Here is a 26,628-nt window from a genome sequence, read left to right as displayed (position 1 = left end):
GCTCAGGGGACCATATGGGATGCTGGGAATCGAACCTGTGTCCGCCGTGTGCAAGGCAAACGCCCTACCCGCTGTGCTATCACTCTAGCCCCATGCACAGGCATTTCCGACCAGCCTTCTTTGGGTTTGTCATACTGGTCCCCTCACCTAGCCACTCACTTCTAGAAAACCCCATCTTTTAAAAAGTATTTTAGAATAGATTTTTTTTAATTGAATCACTGTGCGATACTGTGAGACAGACCCTTACAAAGCTGTTCATGATTAGGTTTCAGTCATAAAGTGTTCCAGCACTCATCCGTCCACCAGTGTGCGTTTCTCAGCACCAGTGTCCCCGGATTCCTCCCCGGATTCCCTGACACCCTGCCTCTATGGCAGTCTCTCTCTCTCTCTCTCTCTCTCTCTCTCTCTCTCTCTCTCTCTCTCTCTCTCTCTCTCTCTCCCTCCCTCTCTCTCTCTCTCTCTCTCTCTCTCTCTCCCTCTCCCCCTCTCCCCCTCTCCCCCTCTCCCCCTCTCCTCCCCTCCCCTCCCCTTCTCTCTCCCCCTCCCCTTCCCCCCTCCCCCTTTTGGGCGTTGTGTTTCTATACAGATAGAGGAGAGGAGGCCTGGCCAATGGTTGGAATCTACCACAAGAGTGTGTGGGGCGGAGGGTAGGTAATATAGAGAAAGGACCATTATGACAAAAACTCCAAGTTTCTTTCCAGGTGTGGTCCTCTCTTGGGTAGCTCTGTTGACCCCAGTGTGCCCTGGACTTGCTGACTTACCTGGGGGCGTTTCCTCTCTAGGTGCCAAAGAAAGTCTGTGTTGTGCCACTGACTCCTTGCCCTGCCCCGTGTCTCAAGGGCCTCAGGGGAGACAGGGGTGGACACAGCAGAAGAAAGACTGCATTTTTTTCTTTAAAGCCATTGTGTTAAGAATGCAGCTGGGGGCAGCAGAATCAGAGGTGCCCCTGGGGGACAGATGGGTGCCATTGAGTAGCGCAGGGTGAAGCATCCTTTGGGTGATGGTGAGGTATAAGTGATCCTGGAAATGGGTGTCTGCGGACGATGCAGTGTTTCATAGCCAGGGCGTTCCTGGATCACAGTCAGGCACCCTTGGTGGAAGGGGACTTATCCGTGAGGGGGCAGCTTGGCCTGGCCTGCTGGAGAATGTGGGATTCCTGCCAGATGGCCCCGTTGGGGAGTGGCTGCGTGGTGGCATGAAAGGGCCCTGCTGACCTAGTTCTCCTGTTCCAGGTTGTTCTTCGTGGGCTCCCGTGAAGGCCACCTCCCAGACCTTCTGTCCATGATCAATGTCGAGCGCTTCACGCCTATTCCCGCTTTACTGTTCAATGTGAGCTCTGCTGGGGCCGTGGGGGTCGCGCCTGTCCAGAAAGTCCCCTTCTGGCTTACTGGGGAGACTTCTGGAGATACTTCCAGGCCCCTGAGTGCTCGCCCTCCCTCCCCTCCCAGCAGTACTCAGGCTGCCTGGGGACCACTTCTGGCAACCCTTCGCCTGACTGTGGGTGGCTCGGACCAGTACTCAGGGGACCATATGGGATGCTGGGAATCGAACCCGGGTTTGTCTGTGTGCAAGTACTCAGGCCCAGTGACACTCGGGCCACCACCGCTGCATGAGCAACACTGGCAGTTGCTGGGCAAGGAACTTGGACCCCAGCACACATGTCCCCAGTGTCTCGGTGTTTGTTTATTTATTTGTTTTGGGGGGACCTCATACTCAGGGGTTATTCCTCTGGCTCTGTGCTCAGGAATCACTCCTGAGGTGCTCAGGGAACCATCTGGGCTGTTTGGGATCAAACCTGGGTCAGCCATATGCAAGAGAAGACCCCTTCCCGCTGTACAATGACTGTAGCCTTGTGTGTTTATTTTTCTTAGAATTCAACTGATGTACTTATGGATATGAAAAGCATAGTCAAACTAGAGAAGACGAGCTACAAAGGGATATAAAATAGACATAAGACTAAATCTTTTTCGTTTGGGGGCACACCCAACAGTGTCCAGGACTTATTCTTGGCTTTGTGCTCAGGGTCATTCCTGGTGGGGTCCAGGGGACCATATAGAGTGTCAGTCATAGAACAGAGGTCAGCTGTGTGCAAGACAAGTGCCCCGTCCACTGTACTCTCTCTTCAGTCCTTTATTTATTTATTTTTTCTGCTTTTTGGGTCACACCCGGCAATGCATAGGGGTTACTCCTGGCTCTGCACTCAGAAACTACCCCTGGAGGTACTCAGGGGACCATATGGGATGCTGGGAATCGAACCCGGGTTGGCCGTGTGCAAGGCAAATGCCCCACCTGCTGTGCTACTGCTCCAGCCCCTCTCCAGTCCTTTAATCATTGTTTTTCGGGGGTGGATTGGGGGCTTCACCTCTTGGCCAAGACCTACTACTGATGGAGTCAGCAGCAAGCAAGGCTGCGCCTTAACCCCTATATTATCTCTCTAGCCTGATTCAATCATGTTTGATTTTACTGTCTTTTTCTCATTCCAGATGCTCTTTTTTTTCTCTTTAATTAAATCATATTAAAAAGTCATGTCAGTTGTACACCATTTACCCTTGGGGCTTTTATTTCTAACACAGACATCAATTTACATACGGTGGATGGCAGTGAACAAAATCCAGTTAATCTAACATGTTAGTAAATTATGGAAATATTCTGGCAGAGGAACGAATCCTAAAGAACGGCTATCATTTTCTAGTTAGCACTGAAGCTTTTTTATTGTTGTTGTGGGGGGTGGTTTGGGCCACCCCCAGCAGCGCTCAGGGTTTGCTCCTGGCTCTGAGTTCAGGGTTCACTTGTTGTGGCTTGGGGGACCATATGTAGTGCTGGGATAGACCCAGGTCTCAGCTGTGTGCAAGGCAAGCGCTCTACCCACTGTATGATCTCTCTAATACTTTCACTGCATGAAAGTGTTTTTTTTTTTTTTCTTTTTGGGTCACACCCGGCAATGCACAGGGGTTACCTTCTGGCTTTGTACTCAGGAGTTACTCCTGGCGGTGCTCAAGGGACCATATGGGATGCTGGGAATCTAACCTGGTTCGGCCACGTGCAAGGCAAACACCCTACCCGTTGTGCTATTGCTCTAGCCCCACTGCATGAAAGTGTTAACAGGGGCTAAGGCACTTGCCTTGCATGCAACTGACCTGTTCCCAGCTGTCATATATGTTCCCCTGAGCACAGTGCCAGGAGTAGCCTCTGAGCACCCATGGTGTGTCCTAAACTCTCCTGCCCTCCCCCACTCCCCAGACAAAAGTGCTAAATCCATAATGACTCAACAGAGAACCCAAGAAAGGCCTTTCTCTAAGGTTTGGAAAACAGCTCATTTTTAGTTGTGTGTGTGTGTCGATTTTGGGCTATGCCCTGTGATGCTCAGGGGGGTCACTCCTGGGTGCTTAGGGAACAACATGAAGTGCCAGTGCTCCAATAGGGTGGGTTGGCTACATGCAAGACAAGGTCCCTGCTTACCCCTGCACTCTTCCAGTCCCATATATATTGGCTTTTTGGTTCATACCCGGAGATGCTCAGGGGTTACTCTTGGCTCTGCACTCAGCAATCATTTGCCATCTGTCCTTACCCCGTCCTCCTCCTGAGTGACCACGTCCCTCTATCATTGTCTTACTGGTCCCATCCCTGACCTACCCTCCCATCTCCCACCCCCGGAAGTGGCAAGCTTCCTGCTAAGGAGCAGTTATCCTGCTCTTTGCTTCTATTGCCTTCAGCCGTTAGTTATTCTCCTATGATATTTATTTATGTCCCGCATATGAGAGATATTATTCTTTCCGACTCATTTCATTCAGCATGATACTCTCTGGATATAGCAGCAAATTGCATGACTTCATCTTGACTTACATCTGAGTAGTATTGTGTTGTGTAGATGTCCCATAGTTTCTTTATCCAGTGATCTATTCTTGGACACTTGGGTTGTTTTTAGATTCTGGTTATTGCAGATAGTGCTGCAATGAGCATTGGCGTGCAGATGTCTTTCCTGCTTTGTGTTTTGGGGCCCTTGGGGTTTACTTTCAGGAGTGGAATTGCTGGGTCATTTGGGCAAATCTGATCTTGTCTCAGGTTGTATTTACTTTTTTTTTTTTTTTTTTTTTTTTTTGCTTTTTGGGTCACACCTGGCAATGCACAGGGTTTACTCCTGGCTTATGCACTCAGGAATTACTCCTGGCAGTGCTCGGGGGACCATATAGGATGCTGGGAATTGAACTCAGGTTGGCCGCATGCAATGCAAACACCCTACCTGCTGTGCTATCGTTCCAGCCCTGTATTTACTTTCTGTTTTTGTGTTGCACCCAGATTTTTTTTTCTTTTTGGGTCACACCTGGTGATGCACAGGGGTTATTCCTGGCTCTGCACTCAGGAATTACTCCATATGGGATGCTGGGAATCGAGCCCGGGTCGGCAGCGTTCAAGGCAAATGCCCTATCTGCTGTGCTATCGCTCCAGCCCCTGCACCCAAAATTTTTCTGTGGTCACTTCTAGTATGCTCCAGCCCTTTGAACCCTCTCCCCGGCCTCTCTCAGGTTTTGTTTGTTTTGTTTGTTTGTTTGTTTTTTAAGCAAGAAAGTTTTTATTGGAACTTATTTACAAAGATTACAGAGAAGTACGTGTTTGAGAGGGAACACAGGCTTGAAGAGCAAGCCTCACCTGGCTGTGCTCAGGAATTACTCCTGGCAGTGCTTGAGGGACCATATAGGATGCCAGGGATCAAACCCTGGTTGGCCACATGCAAGGCCAACACCCTACCCACTTTACTATCTCTCCAGACCCTCTCTCAGGATTTTGACCCTCACCCTGTCCCCATCTTGTAAAACTCTGCCATTCCAGAGGGCAAATCTGTCACACTTCTCTCCCCAGGGATACCCATCCATTTTTCTGAGCTGCATTTTTGTGTGGGGGGGGGCGGGGCGGGGGGAGCACTAAACCCTGTGGTGCTGAGGTCTAACTCCTGGATCTGCACTCAAGGGTCATTCCTGGTGGGTTCTGGGAACTATATGGGGTCCCAGGTCAGCAACATACAAGGTGAACATCCTAATCATTTTGTAGCCCCTTGATCCCCCAATTTCATTGGTGGTGGGACCCAGTTGTAACGGCTTCCTGTGGGCAGTTGTGTGATTCGTGATATGCTGAAAAGGCGTCTGGTTTCTTAGAGGGTTTCCAGGTACTGTGACTGGGAAAGGCCCTGGAAGAAGAGGGAGCTGCCACTGTGAGGGTTCCTTATTACTGAGGAGTGGGGGGCTCTCGGGGGCCTGGCGCTGACACTGCCCGCTCAGTCTCCCTCCCACTTTCCCTGCAGTGCACCATGGCGCTCCTCTACCTCACGGTGGAAGATGTTTTCTTGCTCATCAACTACTTCAGCTTCAGCTACTGGTTCTTCGTGGGCCTGTCTGTCTTTGGACAGCTCTACCTCCGCTGGAAGCAGCCCGAGCGGCCCCGGCCTCTGAAGGTGAGGGCGTCTGAGCATGAGAGGGTGGGCCGGCTGCCCGGGCGCCCTTCTTGCCGTCCGCCTTTACCGTCTGGCTCCCATTCCCTTTCAGCTCAGCCTGTTTTTCCCCATCGTGTTCTGCATATGCTCCGTGTTTCTGGTGACGGTGCCGCTCTTCAGTGACACCATCAATTCTTTCATCGGCATCGGGATCGCCCTTTCCGGGATCCCTTGCTTCTTCCTGGGTGTTTACCTGCCAGAGTCCCGGAGGCCACTCTTAATTCGGAATGTCTTGGGTGAGCTTTTATTTTGCCCATTGCTTACTGGTTGTGTGTGTATGTGTATGAGGGTGTGTGTATGTATGAGTATTCGTGTATGTGAGTGCATGTGTGTGAGTGCATGTGCGTGCATATGTCACCACTTCATGTGGAGGTGGAGGTGGTGGCTGTATTTTCCCCAGACCAGTGATGTGCTGGAGGCCGCAGGGCCAGGCTGCCTTACCGTGGCTCCTTTCCTTCTGGGAAGGAAGGAGTGCCTGGTTGTTCCTGAGTCTGCTATTGGTCATGATCATTTAGTTCTTGACATGATCATTTAATTCTCCTTTGGGTCCTATTTTGGAATTAAAATGCTGCCTTTTGAAAGTCAGTCCATTTGGGAAGGTGGCAGAGTGTGGGGTGAAGCGGAGTGATAAGGTCCCTAAAAAGGTGGGGACGGAGCCGCAGATGTTCTCTACTCAGTTTTTTTGATTTGCTAAGTTCTGTTCTTCTCTCTTTTCATCTAGGGAGTGTCACCAGAATCACGCAGAAGCTTTGCTTTTGTGTCCTGACGGACCTAGATACAGATGAAGAGGAAAGGATGATGATTGATAGGAAAACTGACTAGCTGCCAGAGGTGATACCCCTGAGGCCTGGCAGGCTGGCTGCTGTGGCCACAGCCACCAGGATACAGTGACAAGATCATGTGGGCCTCACCCTCTTGTACTAAAGGAGCCTGTCTGCCCTCCTTATGTAGTGGGGCACAGGGCCGATGGCCTACTTGGTGTCCGCTCTCCTTTAGAAGGGACTTTGGAGGGTGCTGATGTACGTGGCTGTCGCCTTCTGTTCCTGGGGGTAGATGCAGTCCTTAAGCTTATTTGCTGAGCTGCAGTCGGGGAAGGAGTGGGTGGCTGGCGCTTCTGATTATGGAAGCCTGACTCCCTACAGAGGAACTGTTTTCTGGGTGGGGTTTCTCTGACTAGGTCTGAGCACTTGACCTTAGAAACCCAAGATGCTACCATGTCCTCTGCTGACCCCAAATCCCTCCTGGGGCAGAGGGTTGTGTCCCATATTTATTGATATTTGCCCAGAAAAAGCAATTCTAGCAAAGCACTGGGTGTCCACCTACGAATGTGGTAGGCTGATGATTGTTCTCTTTGATTTCGGGCCACACCTGGCTGTGCGCAGGAGTCACTCTGGGCAGTGCTCAGGGGACTACATGTGGCGCCGGGATTGAACCCAGCTGTGTGCAAGGCAAGTAAGTGCCTTATGTGCTGAACTCTCTCTGGCTTCGATGATTGTGTGTTCGAATTAAGTACTCAAAGCTGAATTTCTCTGCCCTCAGAGATTATCTCTGTGTGGCAATAAGTCAGATACTGACCAGAATTTTTTTTTCTTCTTGGTTTTAGCAAAATATTTAGTTGAATCTCAGCTGCAAAGGTGAACTTTAGATTTTTCTCTCATGTCTCAGCTTTCTCTTAGAATATAGATCTCATTACAAGCACAAGGCTTAGTAAGGACAAAATGAACAAATTCACGAGTCAGAAACCTGATCGTTTGAATAATCCTTTATTTTTTACCTGAGATTATGTCTTTCTTCTAACTGATAAAGTAAATTGCCTGGTTTCTGGTATAAACTTTAGGTGAAGGCAGAAATTTGCCTAGAATCCAGGTAGATCAACTCAGTCAGTTCTTTCAGCCAATGACTCATTAACCCCAAATACCAAATAGCTTGTCCTCTCTGTATGGGCCACAGTGAAGGGCTGCTTTGCAGAGCCATGCAAGCCCTTCTTGGTGCTAGAAGTAGTCATTTTCTTTTTTTTGTGTGTGAACCTCACAATAGGTTGCATTCGCCTCTTCTATCTGACTCCCAGGCTGTTTACAATTGGAATTGCCTTGGTGTAAAGTGTCTTTCGTCAGTGAGCTCTGTGGGGGCTGCAGTCTCAGGAAGAGCTCGGGACTTGTGGGGATTTACATTTTCTCCCTGTAGAGAGCAGGGCAGACTCTGGGAAACGCTGCTTCAGCCTTGATCTGACTCCCCACATGTGAGACTGGAAACAACCAATGTGGATGCGTAGGCCCTGGTTTGGTACCCAGTCCGGCCAGGCCAGAGCAGCAGTTTGGGGCTGGTGATGTTCCCTCATGTGCAGGGTGACTGCTCTGGATTGTATAAGTGACGCCCCTGGACAGTCGCCCTGGCCCCGAACACGATCACAGTTGCTTTTTTGGGTTCATGGCACGCCTCTGTGAGAACATAGGACATTTCTAATGTCACGGGCCGGGGATTTGCAGAGCTAATTACTGCCTGACTACGGGAGCCCTGTGTCAAGGCTGACTTGCCTAGATTATTGTAAACACAGTAATTCCTGTCTGAGCCATGCTGGCACGTACCCCAGGGACCCTCTGCAGCTAATTTTTTAAAGCAGAGTATACTAGGTTTGAGGATCTCCTCTGAAATTATTGACCAGTGTCTCCCAGGAATTTGCCCGAGTTTCCTGGGAGATCACAGACCTCTCTTCTGTCACCCCGCGAATTGCTGACTGAGCCACGTCATCGTCCCGCATCACCAGACGGTGTTGGCTCTCTTCCCGTCTGCTGGAGAGACTTCTTCCATTCTCCTGTAGGAGGGAAGCCAGCGACACCCGCAGCACTTAAGCGTCTAGGTGGAATTAATGTCACTGGGAATTATTTATTGCTTTATGTTCTCAATCCTTCTGTATCTAATCTTTTTTGCGGTGAATATAATTTTTGAAGTTGTCAGGCTTTTAATGTCGGCAAACCAGAGAGTGTATAAACAGTACCTAGCACATAATGGCACCAAGTGATTTCTGATGTTTCTATGCCTACGACAGATGGTTATTAGACATAAGTTGCTGCCTGTCACTTGCTGCACTGAACTGTACCTTTGTGATGTTCGGATGGGAAACCAGTATTTTGTTGGTCTTATTGCTCTGTAGGGCCTGCGTACCTGTACATAGAACTTAATCACTTTGGAAGGTGTGGTTCCTGGGAGATGCTTAATTACTCCATATAGATAAGAACTAATGTCATTTAAAAGACAGGGAAAATGAACACAAAGTGAATTGGGTGTAGATAGGAAAGTGTTTATGAAAAAAAAAATGAGTGTGTCCACACCCCACAGTGCGGAGGCCTTTTCCTGGCTTTGCACTGGAGTGACCCCTGGTGGTACTCAAGGAACCATATGTGGTGCCAGGGATTCTAACAGGTTGACAGCAAGACAAGCGCCTTAACCCCTATCTGTGCTCTCTAGCCCCATTTAAAAAATGTTAAGAGGGGGCTGGAGCAATAGCACAGCGGGTAGGGCATTTGCTTTGCACGCGGCCAACCCGGGTTCGATTCCCAGCATCCCATATGGTCCCCTGAGCACCGCCAGGGCTAATTCCTGTGCACCAGAGTAACCCCTGTGCACCATCGGGTGTGACGCAAAAAAAAAAAAAAAATAGTTAAAGAGGTAGAAAACAACTATCTCCCTGTTTTCCCACTTGAGTGATCTGTGCCACAGGGCAAGAGGACACACCCTGATTCAGTTTACTGAATTGTTTCCCTGGACCTGCACTGTCCAGAACATCTGCTACCCGCCACATGTAGCTAGTTAAGGCAGAATTAAGTAAAAAGCCAATCCTTCAGTTGTACTACACACATTTCAGGTGTTCAACAGCCACCTGTGACCGGAAGCTGCTAGTGCAGTACAGGCACAGGACATACTATGGAGTTCCTGGACAGTGCACACTAGAATGAATGCCAACTAAAATCAAGGTCTTATTTGGAAAGCATCAGAGTCAATATGCTTGTAAGAGATCAATTGTAAGACCAATGTGTCATGTTCATAGGGCCCAGAGACAGCTCACTAGGCTGAGTACTCGCTTTGCATGTAGTAGGCCCGGGTTTGACTCCCAGCACTTCATGGTCCTCTGAGCACTGCCAAGAACTAGCTTCAGCCTTCCCATCTCCCCCAGATATTCTGGTTATAGATAGTTTTTGATAATTACTATAAATAGTATTTATCATACTCAAAAGAAAGTATAGTCCAGGATGTGTTTTCTGAAAATGTTTTTACTCACCCCCTTTTTATGGCAGTAGAGGGGAGCACAGTAAGAAAACCATAGACCTTAGATATTAACGGTTTTAAAGTTAGTTTTTATTAAACACAGTATCATAATCACACATGTCCTATTTCTTGGCACCACTTCAGTCTCTGTAACATCCTCAGAACTGGGAGGCACTACTCACTGTTCAGGCAGATTCTACTTCCTTCACTGCTGGCCACGACTGCCAGGTCTGTGCAGATACAAGGGACCCACAACACCTTGTCATTTCCTTTAGTCAAAAGGAGGTGGCCTGGTGGTCTGGGAAAACAAATCTCACTACTGATAAACAAGTCTTTCTTCAACGTAACTGGTTTCAGCAAAGGACAGCAGCTATGCTGGGGAGAAGCTTGGACTAGGAGGCTTCATTTTTACAGTATTTCCACCATCCCTAAACTCTGGCCACCTTCAGGGACCACACCCAGTGGGACTCGGGGGTTACTCTTGGCTACACCAGTACTTGGCACCATGCATGAAATCTGGGCCTTCCCACACATCAGTTCTTGGAGCCCTCTCCCTGGTCGTGCAGGGTCACCTGTGATCAGGCAAGGGGGCTTACTTAGTGACTGACGCACTCCCACAGCACATTTTCACCATACCGGGACCGTGTTGTTAGTTAGGCCTTTTCCCTCCACAAGTTGATGAGGAAACCCGAGAGGATGTGGCTAGGGCAGCTGAAGCTAGTCACAGAGCCCTCCTGGCAAATGGCTGAACTTCATGGCTACTACAAGGTCGAGTCTAATCCAGCTCACTGGGGCTGTCATAGTCAAACTCTTTCTGTACATCCAAAGGGTACTTGCTCCACAGCTGTGGTCTCCTGTTGCCTCTTTCATCTTCACTGCAGCTGCTGTAGTCACCAGAGTCTAGAGTGAGAGAACAGGTGGAGAGCTAACTATTAATCCTTTTTCTTTCAGAAAAGTTTGCTTTTGTTTCCTATTCTAAAATACTTGGTTGAGAGAATTCAGAATATACAATAATTTAAGAACAAGCAGCAAAATTTCTATCTAAATAAGGCCTTGGCCCTGTAGTATTTTGTCATTTCTCCTCTAAATACATTTCTTCTCCCAATCCCCTAGGTTTACACAGGCAGGGCAAGAGCTTTATTGCTGTGTCACATCCCCCAGCCCCTAAGTAAAAGGCTGTTTGGGTTATAGAGTATTCCATAGTTTGATTGTTCCTTGTTAACAACTCATGATCTCTGTACCACCAAAAAACAGAACAATGACAACAAAATCCAAGGCTTTATGACATGATTTTTAATATATTTTTTGGGGGGGGATGTTAGGGCCCATATAAAGGCAGTGCTCAGGGCTTACTCCTGATCCTACGCTCGGGATCAATTCTGGCAGGATTTGGGGGATCATATGAGGCACTCAGGCAAACACCTTACACACTGTACTATCTCAGTTCTAAAGAAGGGAAGGGGCACCTGCCAAATCCATTCACACCTCATTCACAGATCCCAGCAGACCTGTGACCCACTCACCTCTGGAATCTTCATCACTGTTGTCCTCCTCATCTGGGTAGTCATTGCGCCAATTACTTTCACTGTTCTCATCATCATCATCTTCATAGGTGTCCTCTGATGGCTCGTCATTGTTCACCTGGTCATTGTATCATGCAAACACGAGTATAATCAACAGCAGCTCTAAGGTTATGCTATGGGGAAAGCTTTAGTAGGCCAAATTGGAAGCTGTGTGACGGAGAGGCAGCCTTGGAGCCTGTCTGACTCGGCTCTGCTGCACTCAGGTTTCAAGAGCGGGGCAGCAGGATTATGGAGTCCCAGCTCAGGCACCCGCCCTGTGGGACAGTGTATAGCATGAACTTCACCAGCACGGGGTACACCAGGGCAGGAGCGGGAGTATGTACTGTGTCACAGCAAGAGTATATAATAACCATCACCTTTTACCATTAATCACTCTAGAACATGTTCTGAGGATGATGCCAAATATTAGTTTTGCTGTTTTGTTGTGGTGGTGGTGGTGGTAGTTCCTAAGACTTTAAAATACATTTTTTTGGGGGGTAGAGGGGTGGTCCTGGGGGCTACCCCTGTAAATACTTGGCTTGGTAGGTCTGAAGGTCCAATTATTTGAGTCCAGCAGTGCTCATGGGACTATGTGGTACCCGGAATTGAATTTAGGGATTCGCATGAAAGGCATAAAGCTCCAGCCCTCTGACCTACCTTCCTGGCCCCTGGAATAACAATAACATTTTAAGCAAGTACAAGAACCAGGATCAGTGTGGAAAGGGATGGAAGTCAGGAAAGCAGAGCACTCTGAGGGCTGCCTCATGCCCTCCCCGTAGGCCTCTTACCAGCTCCCACTCCTGGCTGTAAGGCTGCACAGAGAGGACATTCTCAATCCACCCGGGAGTGGCCATCTCTAAGTAGTAAATGTCATACACATAGTCATCTTTCTGTTCCTCCTGCGGCCCGACTCTGGGGCCATCCTCTGATAAAGTCAACCGTTCCCGGATCAACTCTACGGAGTTGCAGAGGATCGCATCTGGGTTGGAGGGCTGGAAGGAAAAGAGCAAACACATGCGGGAATTAAAATCTGTTTCAAGAAGAGAATCCTAAGAAGTGAGTAAAGGATGCCTCCCAACAGCTCTCTATAGATTTTTTTTTTTTGGTGGGAGAGGGTTGTTTATTGTACAACACCCCAAATTGCTCAGCTGTACCCCTGGTGATGCTTGAGGGACCGTGCAGTGCTGGGGTTCCAGCATGCAAAGCATCCGCTCTAGCCCTTTGAGCTCTATTCCCGGCCCAGACTCAAGCTATCAGCCCCAGGGCCTACTGATCTCAGCTACAAAACCAAAACCTTAGCAAGTCTATTAAGGTTACTGTGTAGTTCTTTTGAGCGAGACTAATGTGCCAGCTCGCTGCTCTTCTGGCGGATTCAGGCCCAAGGAGGCCCTGTAGAGCTCTCACTTGTCTGCTCTCAGGCTCTGCCTCAACAGTCTGTCTTTGGCAGGATGTTCTCGTCACAGGATCCGCAGGCCCAAAGCAGCTTCTCTCTATGGCCGACCCCTAAATGGGTCTAAGAACCTAAGGGTGATTCCTGAAATCTGGTAACTAGCAGCAGCCATTACCGATTACTTGCTCACGTGACATTTTTTTTTTATAATTTATTTTTTTTGGTTTTGGGACCACACTGGGTAGTGCTCAGGGCTTATTCCTGATGACTCTTGGTGGTGCTCAGTTGGCCATATGGGATGCCCGGGATTGTATCCGGGTCAGCCATGTGCAAGACAAGCCCCCTGCAAGTAACTATGGCTCTGGCCCCGACATCCTGCTTTTAATCACAACTCAGAGGTCACAGGTGCCAGGGATTGAACCTGTGGCTCTTGCATGCCGAGTGCCATTCTTGAGCTATCTCCCAGTCCTTCCCTTGTGCTAGAAAGAACAGCTTGAGAGGGACTAAAGCAGATGGCAGCGGCCAGCTCAGATGTGTGGAGTGGCTGCAGTTTGTTATCTGGCTCTGCAGGCAACCGGGAAGCAGAGGAACATGTTTGCTGCAAGCCACCCTTCTTGAAAAATTCATTCCATGGGCTGCAGAGACAGTACAGCACAGTGGGTAGGGCGCTTGCCTTGCATATGGCCAACCAACCCCGCCAGCACATATAATCCCAAGGCTTGCCAGGCGTGATCCCTAAGTGCAGCGCCAGGAGTAAGCTCTGAGCATCACCAAGTGTGGCCCAAAAGCCAAAAGCTGGGGTGGGGTGGGGAAGGGCGAGAGCAAGCAAGCGAGTGAGAGAAAGAAAGAGGGAGGGAATAGAAAGGGGGAGAGAGAGGGAGGAAGAGATGAGAAATATTCATCACAGAAGGCTGTGGCAGATGCACAGTGACCAAACTCTACTACGTCCATGCTAAGCTAATGGGAATTCTTTCTTGCTCCAGTGTTTAGGAACTAGAGATGTAATGTTTTATGTGGCCTTCTAACTTCACAGCGGCTTACAAGTTATTTGTTGTTGTGTTTTTTGGTTTTATTTGTTTTTTCTGGTCATACCTAGTGATGCTCAGGAGTTATTCCTGGCTCTGCACTCAGGAATTACTCCTGGCAGTGCTCAGGGAACCATATGGGATGCTGGGAATTGAACCTGGGTCGGCTGCATGCAAGGCAAACGACCTACCTGCTGAACTATCGCTCCAGCCCCATTGTTGTTGTGTTTTAATAGCAGCCCCCCCAGCAATACTTTGGGGTGTGGGGAAGCAGGTCCTATGATACAACAATGACAGTTTGGTGTTCAGGCCCCAGGATGTGGTACTCTGGGGGACAACACAGTGCCAGGAATGAACTTCTGATGCACTTGAAGCAAGTGCTCCACCCATTTCAGCTATATCCCTGGCTCTACAAAGAAAAGCCCGTCAAACCAGCAAATCATATATCAGTCATTAAACACACTGGCTCGCAATACAGACAAACAACCAAATTTCCTGCTCAGAAAGAAACCAGTCTGACTCCAGCTTGGGGTGGGAGGTGAAGACTATATTACTTTTTCATTTTCTGTAATGAACACATCATTTTTATTAATAATTTATTATTTTGTAATTACCTTTATTTCCTTTTCCTCTTGCCTTCCCTTGGTGGTTGGTAATGTTGCAGGGACTGGGGGTCCCTCAAAGAGCCCAAGCTTTTTCCTGCTTTCCAATAAGTCAAGTCATGTTGTCCTCCTGAAGAGTTTCATCACTTTTTTTTTTCGGGGGAGGGGGCTTTATGGGTCACACCCGGCGATGCACAGGGGTTACTCCTGGCTCATGCACGCAGGAATTACTCCTGTCGGTGCTCAGGGACCATATGGGGTGCTGGGAATCGAACGTGGGTCGGCTATGTGCAAGGCAAACGCCCTACCTGCTGTGCCACTGCTCCAGCCCCGAGTTTCACTTTTAAGCGCTCAGTTACCTGCCATTTTAATCATGGCCATGCCAGTAGCGCTACCAACAGCCTTCTGACAGTTTACTGCACACACAACCTCAGTTTGCTTTCAGCATATTCATTTTTTTGTTTGTTTATTTTTGGGTCACACCCAACAGTGCTTTGGGGGAAACCACATGGTACCAAAGTTTGGACCCTGAGCTCTCACATATAAAATGTGTCTCATTCAGCCCTTTGAGCTACTCCAGTTACTTAAATATCTTTCTAAGACAATTCTGTGCAACATTGTTGTTTAATATCCCTTCTCTCTTCTTGGGAATTACACTTTGTGCTGGGAATTCCAAAGGAGATTCAAAGCTGGGTGGGGCTGAGCCTGGGCATGTGGGCTGGGGCTCAAACTCATGCTTGCAGGGGCTGGAGCGATAGCACAGCAGGTAAGGCATTTGCCTTGCACATGGCCGACCCGGGTTTGATTGCTGGGTGTGACCCCCCCAAAAAAAAACAAACAACAAAAAACTCATGCTTGCAAGGCAAGTGATCTATCACTGAGATCTACCTGGATCCATACATTTTTTGGGGGGGTGGAGTGGGGAGGGTTTAGGTCACACTCAGCGATGCTCAGGGGTTACTCCTGGCTCTGCACTCAGGAATTACTTCTGGCAGTGCTTGGGAAAACTATGGGATGCTGGGGATCGAACCCAGGCCAGCCATGTGCAAGGCCTTACCTTTTGTACTATATCTCCAGCCCCTCTGCATGCATGTGTTTTTTAGGTGTTTTGTTTATATTGTGTTACTGGGAAACCTGTCAGGTTCTCCATCTGTTTATTTACTATTTCTCCTACATAGCTATTTAATGACTTGATTCCATCGAACATTGAATAATTTTTATAACTCATGAATTGGTCTGAATTTAGTTTTGATAAAAGATATGTCCACGGACATCATGCCTAAATTGCTATTTAGACTCAACTAGTCCTATGAGTAAATGTTATTTTGCCGTGATATGTGGTTTTCCTGTTTTCTTTGGGTGCCATCTGGTGGTGTTCAGTGCTTGGGGGTTGCTCCTGGTGGTGCCTCACGGGTCTAACAGAGGGCTCCCGCATGTAAAGCATCATTCCAGCCCTTGCAGTCCCTGAGACCCTTTCGGTGTCCCTTTCCTATTTCCTTGGTTTTCCTGCATATCATTAACGTGGTAGTGAGGCATGAAGCTTAGTAAATGTAAGAACTGGGAAGCCAACTGGGGAACTGTGGTAAGACTACCTCAAACTGGATTTGCCACCCAGGACCAGGCCTGCAAGTTTCTGGCTCCTGTTCACAACCTGCCAGGCACATCCCATCATCTCAGGGTGCAGCTGGCAACCATCCCCACACCCCACTACTCCCAGTCGGCAGCTGACTGCGAAAGGGCCTGGTCTCTAGGGCCTTTACAACAGCAGGTCCTGAGCTCGGAACCCCCCGACACCCCTTTCTAGGACACACACAGCGCCCTATCGTTCCCTTCCAGTCTCTGCTCCAATGCGTTTGTTTATTCATTCTGTCTCTCTCCTCCCCTCCCTCTCTATGTCACACCCAGAGATGCTCAGGGGTTACTCCTGGCTCTGAACTCTCCTGGCGGTGCTCAGGGGACCATATGGGATGCTGCGGATCGAACCCGAGTAGGCCATGTGCAAGGCAAACGGACTCCACGTTATATTCTTGTTCCAGCCCCCCACTGCCAATCTTTCCTCCTTTTAATTCCCGTCCCTTTCCTTAGAGCCAAGACCCACACCACCCCCGTGACAACATTCGATTTACTTCTATAATTACCGTTTCTCCCTTCTGCCCGAAACGCTTCTCCTGGCCACAAGCCTCGGGGTGCCTGGCCCCCAGCTGGGTGGGCGCTCAGTTAAGACACTGATGTTTTGCGTCACCAAATCCGTGAAAAGCAGGCCGGCCGCGTCATCCGTCTCTAAGGGGCACCCGCACGCATCCTCCCGGGCGTCGACCCCGCGTCTGTCCCCGCCCGTCACTGACCGTGCAGGAGGCCACGGCGCCGGCGGCCTCTGGCTCTCCTTCCTCGTGGATCAGGTCAAAGAGCTGGAAGCCGGCATCCTCGGCGGCCTCTGCGTCTCCCGGGCCGTCTGTGGGCTCCAGGCCAGGCGAGAGCGTCCCCAGGGACCGGCGGCTGGCGACCACCCGGTAGCGGCCCTCCTGCCGGCTCCGGGACGCCGACTCGCGGAGGTCGCGGCGGATCCGCTGCCCGCTGCTCCGCGCAGGGCGCAAGGCGGCGCGGACGAGCGGCTCGACCGGCTCCTCCTGCGGGCAGGCAGAGATGCGCGGAGGGTCATGAGGGGGCCGGGGGTGCAGTTCCACCCCGGCTGCCCGGTCTCCCCGCCCCCCCCCCCCCCCCGTTCACATCAACTCGATCCTCCCCCACCGGCATCCCTCACCTGCGAGCGCACGGTGGCCACTAACTGGAAGACATTTTTCTCCGCGTCTCCCTCTGGACCCTGGGTTGGTGTCTCCTGGGCCTCCGACCGTTCGGCCCCGCTTCGAAGGCGTTTGCAAGCGAGGACCAGGGCCTCGGCGGGCTCGGCGCTACGCTTTCGCTTAACGCGCAGCACCGCAGTACGGCCGCTCTCCATGGCGCGGTCGCTCACCGGGGCTACTCGCGCTCCCAGTTCCACTTCCGGGCCCCGGAGGCCCGCCCACTCGGCACGGGAAGTCCCGCCCCCCGCGCCGGCGGCGGCAAGATGGCGGCGGCGGCGGCGGCGCATGTAAGCGGAGCGGTTCCCGCGGCGGGTGAGGCGCTCGGCTGGGCGCGCGCGGCGGGTCGGGGCTCGCGGGGCCGGGCGGAGCCCGCAGCCGGCTCTGGCGGAGGGGCCCGGCGGGGGCGGGCTCGGACGCGGGGAGGCGCAGTCCCGGAGTCCGCGTGGGGAGGCGCCGGGCGGCCGGCAGCTCCCCGCAGTGTCCGAGACCCGAGCAGCGTCTTCACGCACTCGCCGGGGCGTCCCGCTAGCAAGTGCATCGAACTCGGTGATGCGCTGGCGCCCGCAGCCCCGCGCGGCCCGGCGCGCCCTGGGAGCGGGACGCAAACGCCTCTCGGCGGCCACCCGCCCCGCACCTGCCGTTTCTTCGGGCGGGCGCTTCCGTCACGCGGGCGCCTGTCAGATTTGCCTCTGCACCTCTTCTTTCATCCTTCAGCGTGGGGTTTCTTTGGGGGACAGTTGGGGTAGGGACTTCTGAAACAAACTTGGTTATTTGGGGCGTGGGGTGGGGACCGCCAGCAGCGCTCCGGCGGCTTCAGGCTCTGCTTCCGCCCGCGGTGTTGCGTGGACCGTGCGGTGCACCCTGAGGCTTGCGCCCCGGGGCTCCAGCGTGCTGAGCTCTTCCTCAGAGGTTGGGTTGTTTTTATTATTATTTTTTTGGGGGGTGCGGGGGCCTGTAGCCGGCAGGGCTCAGGAGTTACTCTTGGCGCTGCACCCTGGGATCACTCCTGGTGGTGCTCAGGGATGCTGGATCTGGGATGCTGGTGATTGATCCCGGGTCAATTTCACGGAAAGCAAAAACCCGACATGCTGTGCGATCACTCCCGCCCCTCTTCCTCAGATTTTTGGTTTTGGTTTTTTAGCCTACTACAAGTGAACCTGTCCTCAGTTTTTATTATTTTCAAAAAAATAAAAATAAAAAATTGGGGAAGGGGCACACCTGGCAGTGCTCAGGGCTGATTACTGGCTGTGTGCAGGGATCACTCCTGGCAGGCTCTGGGAACCGTATAGGGTGCTGGGGATCAACACTGGGCAATGTGCAGGGCAAACGCCCTAACCCGCCGCCCCGTCACTCCAGCCCCTACCTTGTTAGTCTCTTGAAGTCTGCCTTTTCCTTCCTTGTGCTCGCTCTCATTACTCTTACCTAGCAGAGACAAAGCTTTAGAGGACAAGAACCTTCTGTCTTGTTTATGGTCTTCCAGTTCACTACAGAGCGGGGTAAGGGAAGGTGGTAAGTACATTTTGAATGGATGGACCAGACGTCAGCCCTGCAGTCAGATGAGTGCGGTTAGGGATGGGCCACCGGATGTTTCCGTTCCCTCTTCTGAGTGAACTCACTCGGCTCCAGGACTGTGAGAAGCAGGGTTAGCCTCTGGGGTCAATGTGGGCTGCTTCTGGGAGCGATAAGTCATAGTGCTAGGAGATTTGTATGTGGAAGCTGTGTCGTGTCACCCCAAGAGGTTTTAGGACATGCTTCCTCTCAGGCAGTGGTTTAGGTTTCTGTGATTCTGGTGATTTCTCTTGGGCTAGTTGTAGACGCAGAAACCCAGAGGAAAAGGCCATTCCTCAGGTGAAAGTTCTTTGCTATGTCCTTAACCTATAGGTGAGCTTAAAAGTGACTTCAGAATTGGTTCCACATGTGCTGCACATGGACGCCACCACAGACACAGTTGATCCTTGTTCAACTTCTTTCAGCCAAACTGATTCATTTACTGTGCTGACTGTCTAACAGTGCCTCAGCAGCCCTCTGTTGGCACCCAGTATATTCCAAGGGGGCCATAAAATCACACAATGGGGAGTCCAAAGCAGGAGGGGGGGGCAGCTGGTAGGACATGGGGGACAGGTGCATCTGTGGGTGGGATGCAGGATCAGAGGGGGTCACTGTCAGAAAAAAGGTTGCAAAACACAGGCCTACCACTTTCTAATATGGTGACGTGCACTCACCCTCCACGTACTGCTGACATCCTACCCCCCTCTTCTTCTTTTATTTTGCATCTTTAGGCATCAAATCCAGGTTTCCTGCATGTAATGCATCAAGGCATGCACTTCACCATTGAGTGCCTGATGTGCACTTCACCATTGAGTGCCTCCTGCAGCATTTCTTGGTCACAGCTTTCTAAGGCTCATTACACATTTTGGTAGTTCTAAGGCTTTGTTGTTGTTGTTGTTGTTGTTGATTGGGGGTTACACTCAGCAGTGTAGAGGGGTGACTTTTGGCTTGTTGCTTGGGGGTTGCTCCTGGCAGTGTGTGGGCGACGCTCCAGTGCTTGGTGCTAACCTAGGCCTCCTGCTTTCGGAGCTGCCCTTCAGCCCTTGGGACTATCTGCTGCAGCCCAGACATGTACTTTTCAAAAGAGATAAGTAGCATCTAAGATGTCCAAACCTGATTCTGCCAGTGCGTTTCAGACTGTTGGTTGTAAGCCATTGGTGTATTATGAAATCAAATTAGTGGATTGTGATTAGCAAAGAAAAAACAAAAGAAATAGAATACCATGCGGCAGCAGGAAGGCTAATTTGCACAGAGGAAGGCTAGATGCTGTTTAGTGAAACTAAATTATATGTGCATACATATATGGTGGTTTTTGTTGTAGGGTCACACCTGACAGTGCTCAGGGCTTACTCCTGGGTGTGTGTTCAGGGCTCACTCCTGACGCAGCTCCTGAGATCACTGGAGTACCAGGGATTGAACCCGGGTTGGTCCCGGGCAAGGCAAATGCCCTACCCGCTGTACTGTTGCTCTGGCCCCATTTTGGTTTTTTGTGATCCATACTCAGCAGTGCCTAGGGCATTCTCCTGGCTCTGTGCTAAGGGATCACTCTAGGTGGGGCTCTGGGGACCCCGTGGGGTGCCAGGGATCAAACCTGGGTGGGGCATGTGTAAAGCAAGCACCTTACCCTCTTCACTATCCCTCCGGCCTCTCAACCTAAGATACAAGATCACTGTCACTGTCATCACTGTCATCTTGTTGTTTATCAATTTACTCAAGTGGGCACAAGTAACGTCTCCATTCGTCCCAGCCCTGAGATTTTAGCAGCCTCTCCTTACTTGTCTTTGCCAACGATTGGAGGGTCTTTCAGGGTGAGGGGAATGAGACCTGTTATTGTTAGTTTTTGGCATTTGGAATATGCCATGGGAGCTTGCCAGGCTCTGCCATGTGGGCAGGATACTCTCGATAGCTTGCCGGGTTCTCTGAGAGGCATATAGATGCCTTTCAGAAAATACCCATAAGGGCAAGAATAATATTAGCACAGATAAGGCTATAATACCACCTTGCACATGGCTGCAAGGGTTTGGTTTCCAGCATTCCATATGATCCCCTGAGCCTAACCAGGATTGATCCCTGAGCAGAGAGTGAGGAATGAGTCCTGAGCACTGCCAGGGGAAGTGGGAGAGGGAAATTAGGGAGGAAGGAAAGAAAGAAGAAAGATGTTTATGATAAGTGGAAAGGCTTTGTATAAATCTATGTCAAAAAGTAGTGTATGTACATTTAGTTTAGAGACATTCACACAGTTTTATCTGTAATAACAGTTCATTAGAAATATGCCAACTGACATCCTTGCTCAGAAATATATAGTTCAGATATCAAGGATATACAAGGCACTGGTTGAACTCTACAAGAAGAAAACTAACACCATCAAAAAATGGGGGATGGAAATGAACAGAAATTTTCTCAAAGAAGAAATCCAAATGGCTAAAAGACACATGAGAAAATGCTGTATGTCACTAATCATCAGGGAGATGCAGATTAAAACAACAATGAGATATCATTTCACACCAGAGACTGGCCCACATCCAAAAGAACAAAAGCAACCAGTGTTGGCATGGATGTGGGGAGAAAGGGACTCTCCTTCACTGCTGGTGGGAATGCCGACTGGTTCAGCCCTTTTGGAAAACAATATGGACGATTCTCAAAAATATTAGGAATTAGCTCCCATTTGACCCAGCAATACCACTCCTGGGTATATATCCTGGAGAGGCAAAAAAGTATAGCAGAAATGACATCTGCATTTGTATGTTCATCGCAGCACTGCTTACAATAGCCAAAATCTGGAAAAAAACAGAGTGCCCAAAAACATGACTGGTTAAAGAAACTTTGGTACATCTACACAATGGAATACTATGTAGTTGTTAGAAAAGATGAAGTCATGAAATTTGCATATAAGTGGATCAACATGGAAAGTATCATGTTAAGTGAAATGAGTCAGAAAGAGAGAGACAGACATAGATTATACTCATCTGTGGAATATAAAATAACAGAGTGGGAGACTAACACCCAAGAGTTGTAGAGATAAGGACCAGGAGGTCTGCCCCACAGCTTGGAAACTGGTCTCACATGCTGGGGAAAAAGGTAGCTCAGGTAGAGAAGGGAACACCAAATAGAGGATGTTGGGAGGATCCATTCGGGTTGGAAGATGCGAACTGAAAGTAGACTATAGACCGAACATGAAGGTCACTCAATACCTCTATTGCAAACTACAACACCCAAAAGGAGAGAGAACAAAAGGGAATGCCCTACCGCAGAGGCAGGGTGGGGGTGGTGAGAGGGATACTGGGATCATTGGTGGAGGTGAATGGGCACTGTTGGAGGGATGGGTAAACAATTACTGTATGAGTGAAATGCAAACACAAAAGTTCATAAGTTTGTAACTGTACTTCACAGTTATTCTCCAATAAAAAATTTAAAAAATAAAATATGTAGTTCAGGAGAATAAAGTAACTGCTGGCATTGGGCAAGGAAAGAGTTAACCAAGATATAGTATAAAAGGAAAAAGGGCTGAGCTAGTCAATGCATGTAGCTACACAAAGCCAAGCAGAACAATTATGTATATAAATTGTATAGATATAAAGAGAAGTTCTATTTGAAACATAATGAATTGTTATGGTGATGATCTGAGCAGACTGCAAATGCAGTGATAAAGATTGTTTATACCCTATACATCTCTGGAGCTTGACAATTTCTACAATGAGAATAGGTATGTTATTTTTATAATTAAAATATTTTTGGAGGCTGAAATGATAGTATGGCAGGTAGGGAATTGCACGTGGCTGATCTGGGATAAATCCCTGGCATCCCATATGGTCCCCCACGCACCATGAGAACTAATTCCTGCAGAGCCAGGAGTAACCCTGAGCATCACTGGGTGTGGACCAAAAACAAAACATTTTTATATATAAGGGGCTGGAGCGATAGCGCAGCGGGTAGGGCGTTCGCCTTGCACGCAGCCAACCAGGGTTCGATTCCTCCGCCTCTCTCGGAGAGCCCGGCAAGCTGCCGAGAGTATCTCGCCTGCAGGGCAGAGGCCTGGCAAGCTACCTGTGGCATATTCGATATGCCAAAAATAGTAACAAGTCTCACAATGGAGATATTACTGGTGCCTGCTCGAGCAAATTGATGAGCAATGGGATGACAGTGATAGTGATTTATATATAAAAAAGGAGAGATATGGTGGCTTTTTTTTTTTGGGGGGGGTCACACCTGGCGATGAACAGGGGTTACTCCTGGCTCTGCACTCAGGAATCACCCCTGGCGGTGCTCAGGCGACCATATGGGATGCTGGGAATCGAACCTGGGTTGGCCGAGTGCAAGGCAAACGCCCTACCTGCTGTGCTATCGCTCCAGCCCCTATGCTGGCATTTTTAAGAGTTTTGCTGAAGGACAAATTGCTTTGAACTGGCCTAGTGAGTCTTTTTGGAAAGGATTGTTTTCTATTGTCTGTGTTAGAACTTGCTGTTTACCCAGTATAGCTGTGTCACTGTCATCCCCTTGCTTATTGATTTGCTCAAGCGGGCACCAGTAACGTCTCCCTTGTGAGACTTCTTGTTACTGTTTTTGCCATATCGAATATGCCACGGCTAGCTTGCCAGGCTCTGCCGTATGGGCAGGAAACTCTTCGTAGCTTGCTGGGCTCTCTGAGAGGGACAGAGGAATCGAACCTGGGTCGGCCACGTGCAAGGCAACCCGCTGTGCTATCGCTCCAATCCTTACCCAGTGTAGATGACTTCAAATAAAAGCCAATAACTGACCAATAAGATGTCTTGGGGTGTGTGTTAGGGATAGCTCAAAGGACTGAAACTCAGGTTTTTCCTTTGTATTAGGGCAACAACCAGTATGCTCAGGGGTTGCTCCTGACTCTGCTCTCAGGAATGTCTCCTAGTCATAGGGGGCGTGCGGGGGAGGGGAGGAGTAGAGCAGGGGACAGGGAACAAGACGATATGGATTCTGGAGATTGAACCCGGGTTGGCAGTGTGCATGTGGGAGCCCTGGGTTCTATCCTGGGCATGAACACATTAGAGCCAAAAACAGAACGAGAAATCTTAGCAGTGTGTCATTTTAGGCACCTGTGAGCTCCCTCCCTCCTTCCTTCCTCCCTCCCTCCCTCCCTTTCTCCTCCCTTCCTTTCCCACACCCAGCAGTGATGCCAGGGATTGGACTTGGAGCAAGCACCCTGTCTGCTATACTATCTCTCTAGACCCTGGAGTCACATTTTTTGGGGTTGGAGGGGAAACACCCAACAATGCTTCGGGTTGCTCCTGGCTCTGTGCTCAGGAATCACTCCTGGTTGTGCTCTGGGGATCATATGGGTTACTGAGGACCCAACGCCGGGTCAGCCACGTGCAAGGCAAGGCTGTCACCCAGTCAGGCTCAGGCTTGATTTGTCAGGGGCACATAGCTAGGCTGGGTACTGCTGGGTGTCACTCCAAGCAGTGCTCTGGAATGCCAAAAAAACAAAAGAAAACTTTTTTTGGGGGGAGGAGGGACATCTGAGTGATGCAAGGGGAGGGGAGCTACTCCCTGGCTCAGTGCTCTGGGATTGCTCTGTGGAGCCCCCACTGCACAGCATGCTCTCCGCCCTTTGTGCCCCCTCCGCCCAGTAGGATTACTTTAGACGTCCCCTAAATGGTCGCCAGGATTTGACTCTTCCGTGAGTGCTACTACGGGCCTGATTCTGGGCTCTGCTCTTTGTCTTTTTCCTTGAACAGAATGTTTGATTTTATGTTTGAGTGCTCAGGGGCCAGCAAGCCCCCCGTGGCTGTGCTGGGAACATCACGCAGGCTCAGGGATCGGACTCAAAGCCTCCTGTGCTCAGGCTGGCCTCTGGCACTTGAGCCCCATCCCTGGCCCCAAACAGACTGATACCCGAGGCGGTCCTTCCCTTTCCTCCCTACCTGCTTTCGCCGGAGGCTGCGCCCCAGTGCAGCTGAGACTCAGCCCTCTGGGAGCCAGGGAGGAAAGCTGAGGGTTCCCTGCAGTACTGTGCATTTCTGTGTTACGGGATTTTTAGTTCTCGTTGTTTCCACCTTCACGGGGTCTTGTGTGGAATGTTCTGCAGGGCTATGTCTAGCAGTGCTGGGTGCAGGGGCCATGCGGTCTGGGAATCAAATCGGGGTCCTGCCCCGTCCTGTGCTAGTCTCCTTGGTCCTGTTTTTATTTATGTTATGTTGCAGGCAGGTATGGGGCTGGAAGACAGTGCTCAGGAACTACTCCTGGCTCTGTGCTCAGGGAATCACTCCTGGTGGTGCTGGTGGAGACCCAGTGGGATGCCAGGGATGGAACCTGGGTCAGCCATGTGCAAAGCAGGTGCCCTACCCGCTGTACTCTCTGTCTGGCCCGCCACACCTTGATTTTTTTCGTGGCAGGGGAGCCCCATCTCGCAGTGCTGGGGGCTTATTCCTGACTGCTCAGGGATCACTCCTGGTGGACTCGGGACCATGCTGGGTGCTGAGGATCAAACACGGGTTGGCCAGATGCAAGGCAAGCACCCTGCCTGGGGTACTGTCTCTTCTGCCCCCTCAGCTTCTTGATTTTCATTGTCTTATCTTTTCTTGCCTCCACACATCCCCGTCTGTCTAGGCGTCATGAGAGAGGCTTTTTGACCAGGAGCCTGTCGCAGACGAGCCGGAGTGCTGCTTTTCTGCATCGACGCTGAATTGCCGCTGGGCACCATGAAGGTCTTCTGCGGGCGAGCCAATCCCACCACGGGCTCTGTGGAGTGGCTGGAGGAGGACGAGCACTATGACTACCACCAGGAGATTGCCAGGTAGGGGGGCTTGGTGTCCCGGTGGCTGCGGCCCTGATGGCAAAGCAGCTCCCTTGGAGGCAGCTCAGCCTGCTGGCTGGAGTCGCATCCTGCAGCCTGCCTCTGAAACACGCCATCCCTGGGCCCCTCCCGGGATCCGGAGACCGAAGCACGGCTGGGAGCCGCATCTCCAAGAATGCCTCAGACAGCTGGACCGGGAACTCAGCCTCTGTGGCCTAGGCTGCCGAGAGCTGGTGCACGGGAGGCTTTGCAAATCGGTGGGTTGCTAGAGGCGAAAACCAGTGGAAGCCACTCTCTTCTCTTGGCAACCGCTCAGCTTGCCGTGCAAGACTGCTGCTTGTGTGGGGGTGCCGGGGAGATGGGGCTGGGGGAAGGAGGAGCCCAGCCTGGGAGGACACCCTGGTCTCGCAGCCCCATGAAGGCAGCTGTGGGGCCACACCTGAGATACGTGTGATTTCTTCTTCTGTGTGGGAACTGGTTCCTTCCACCCAAATGGTTTTGGGATCCAAGGTTCTGTTGCAAGCAGATAAGACAGGGAGGGTCCCTAATAATACCAAGATGTGATTTTAAGAAGTTGCCAAGTCACCAGCCCTGAAGTAGCCAAAGGCGTAGAGTTATTGCCCAGAGAATGGTGGATTCCCCTCCAAAAAAGAAGTTTCTAGAAGAGCAAAAGATTGTGGGAAAGTCCTTGCAGAGTTCATGGCCACAACCCCAGTGAAGCCCCAGCCGGCCCGCAGAGGCACGGGCAGCACATTGTCTTTCCCGGAGAGCCGAGCCCTCGGAAGCCTGTGCCCTCAAACACGTAACACGCTCTCACACTCACTTGTAAATAAAGCTATTTTGCTTCACTATTCACATCTCCTCCTGATATTCTCTTTTGAGTTTTTTTTGGGTCACACCCAGCGATGTTCAGGGGTCACTCCTGGCTCTGCTCTCAGGAATTAGTCCTGGCGGTGCTTGGAGGACCATATGGGGTTCTGGGATTGAACCTGAGTCTGGTGGGCACAAGGCAAATGCCCCACCCATGTACTAGCTCTCCAGCTCTGTTCCTGAAGTTCTCTTCTGAGGAAGATGATGAAGCCGGAATGCGCTTGGGCCTTGTGTTCTAGAGAGGATTACTTTGCTTTTCCTGCAGAGAGCCGGTTCCTCACTCCAGCCAAAGTTCTTGGGGTGTTGGGAACCA

General features: G+C 50.5%; 3 protein-coding genes across 5 annotated transcripts in view; 2 read left to right on the top strand and 1 right to left on the bottom strand.

Annotated features, from left to right (window-relative positions):
* The window catches only part of SLC7A6 (solute carrier family 7 member 6), a 40,256-nt gene extending 30,589 nt beyond the window's left edge, over positions 1 to 9,667 (top strand). The window contains exons 8-11 of the mRNA XM_004600575.3: positions 1,233 to 1,329; positions 5,297 to 5,446; positions 5,538 to 5,721; positions 6,207 to 9,667. Of these exons, the coding sequence (XP_004600632.1) occupies positions 1,233 to 1,329; positions 5,297 to 5,446; positions 5,538 to 5,721; positions 6,207 to 6,307 (532 nt within the window). The 3' untranslated portion in view covers positions 6,308 to 9,667. The remainder of the gene's footprint in view (positions 1 to 1,232; positions 1,330 to 5,296; positions 5,447 to 5,537; positions 5,722 to 6,206) is intronic.
* A 149-nt stretch (positions 9,668 to 9,816) lies between these two features.
* On the bottom strand, positions 9,817 to 17,348 carry SLC7A6OS (solute carrier family 7 member 6 opposite strand). Its single transcript, XM_055145434.1, has 5 exons — positions 17,089 to 17,348; positions 16,673 to 16,954; positions 12,099 to 12,302; positions 11,272 to 11,389; positions 9,817 to 10,648 (listed from the first exon to the last, which is right to left on the bottom strand). Exons 1-5 carry the CDS (start codon positions 17,281 to 17,283, stop codon positions 10,524 to 10,526), a joined length of 924 nt encoding a protein of 307 aa, XP_055001409.1. The 5' UTR covers positions 17,284 to 17,348; the 3' UTR covers positions 9,817 to 10,523.
* Positions 17,299 to 26,628, top strand: part of PRMT7 (protein arginine methyltransferase 7) — a 32,989-nt gene continuing 23,659 nt past the window's right edge. For 2 of the 3 annotated variants that reach the window (XM_055145432.1, XM_055145429.1), the window contains exons 1-2: positions 17,341 to 17,440; positions 25,259 to 25,445. In XM_055145432.1, the coding sequence (XP_055001407.1) occupies positions 25,351 to 25,445 (95 nt within the window). In that variant the 5' untranslated portion in view covers positions 17,341 to 17,440; positions 25,259 to 25,350. Of the gene's footprint in view, positions 17,441 to 25,258; positions 25,446 to 26,628 lie in introns of all 3 variants that reach the window. The other variant, XM_055145430.1, reaches the window with a different exon arrangement.

The sequence above is a fragment of the Sorex araneus genome, chromosome 8 (genome assembly GCF_027595985.1).
Source record: "Sorex araneus isolate mSorAra2 chromosome 8, mSorAra2.pri, whole genome shotgun sequence".
NCBI lineage: Eukaryota > Metazoa > Chordata > Mammalia > Eulipotyphla > Soricidae > Sorex > Sorex araneus.
This window is presented reverse-complemented; position numbering and strand designations above follow the sequence as displayed.

What these genes read in the sequence shown, in the direction of transcription:
- SLC7A6OS (XM_055145434.1), bottom strand. Translation starts at nt 17,283, where the DNA reads ATGGAGAGCGGCCGTACTGCGGTGCTGCGCGTTAAGCGAAAGCGTAGC. An exon ending in ACAGCCAGGAGTGGGAGCTG is followed by an intron (nt 11,390 to 12,098) that starts GTAAGAGGCCTA and finishes TACAATGACCAG; the next exon opens with GTGAACAATGACGAGCCATC. An exon ending in CAGTGATGAAGATTCCAGAG is followed by an intron (nt 10,649 to 11,271) that starts GTGAGTGGGTCA and finishes CTCTCACTCTAG; the next exon opens with ACTCTGGTGACTACAGCAGC.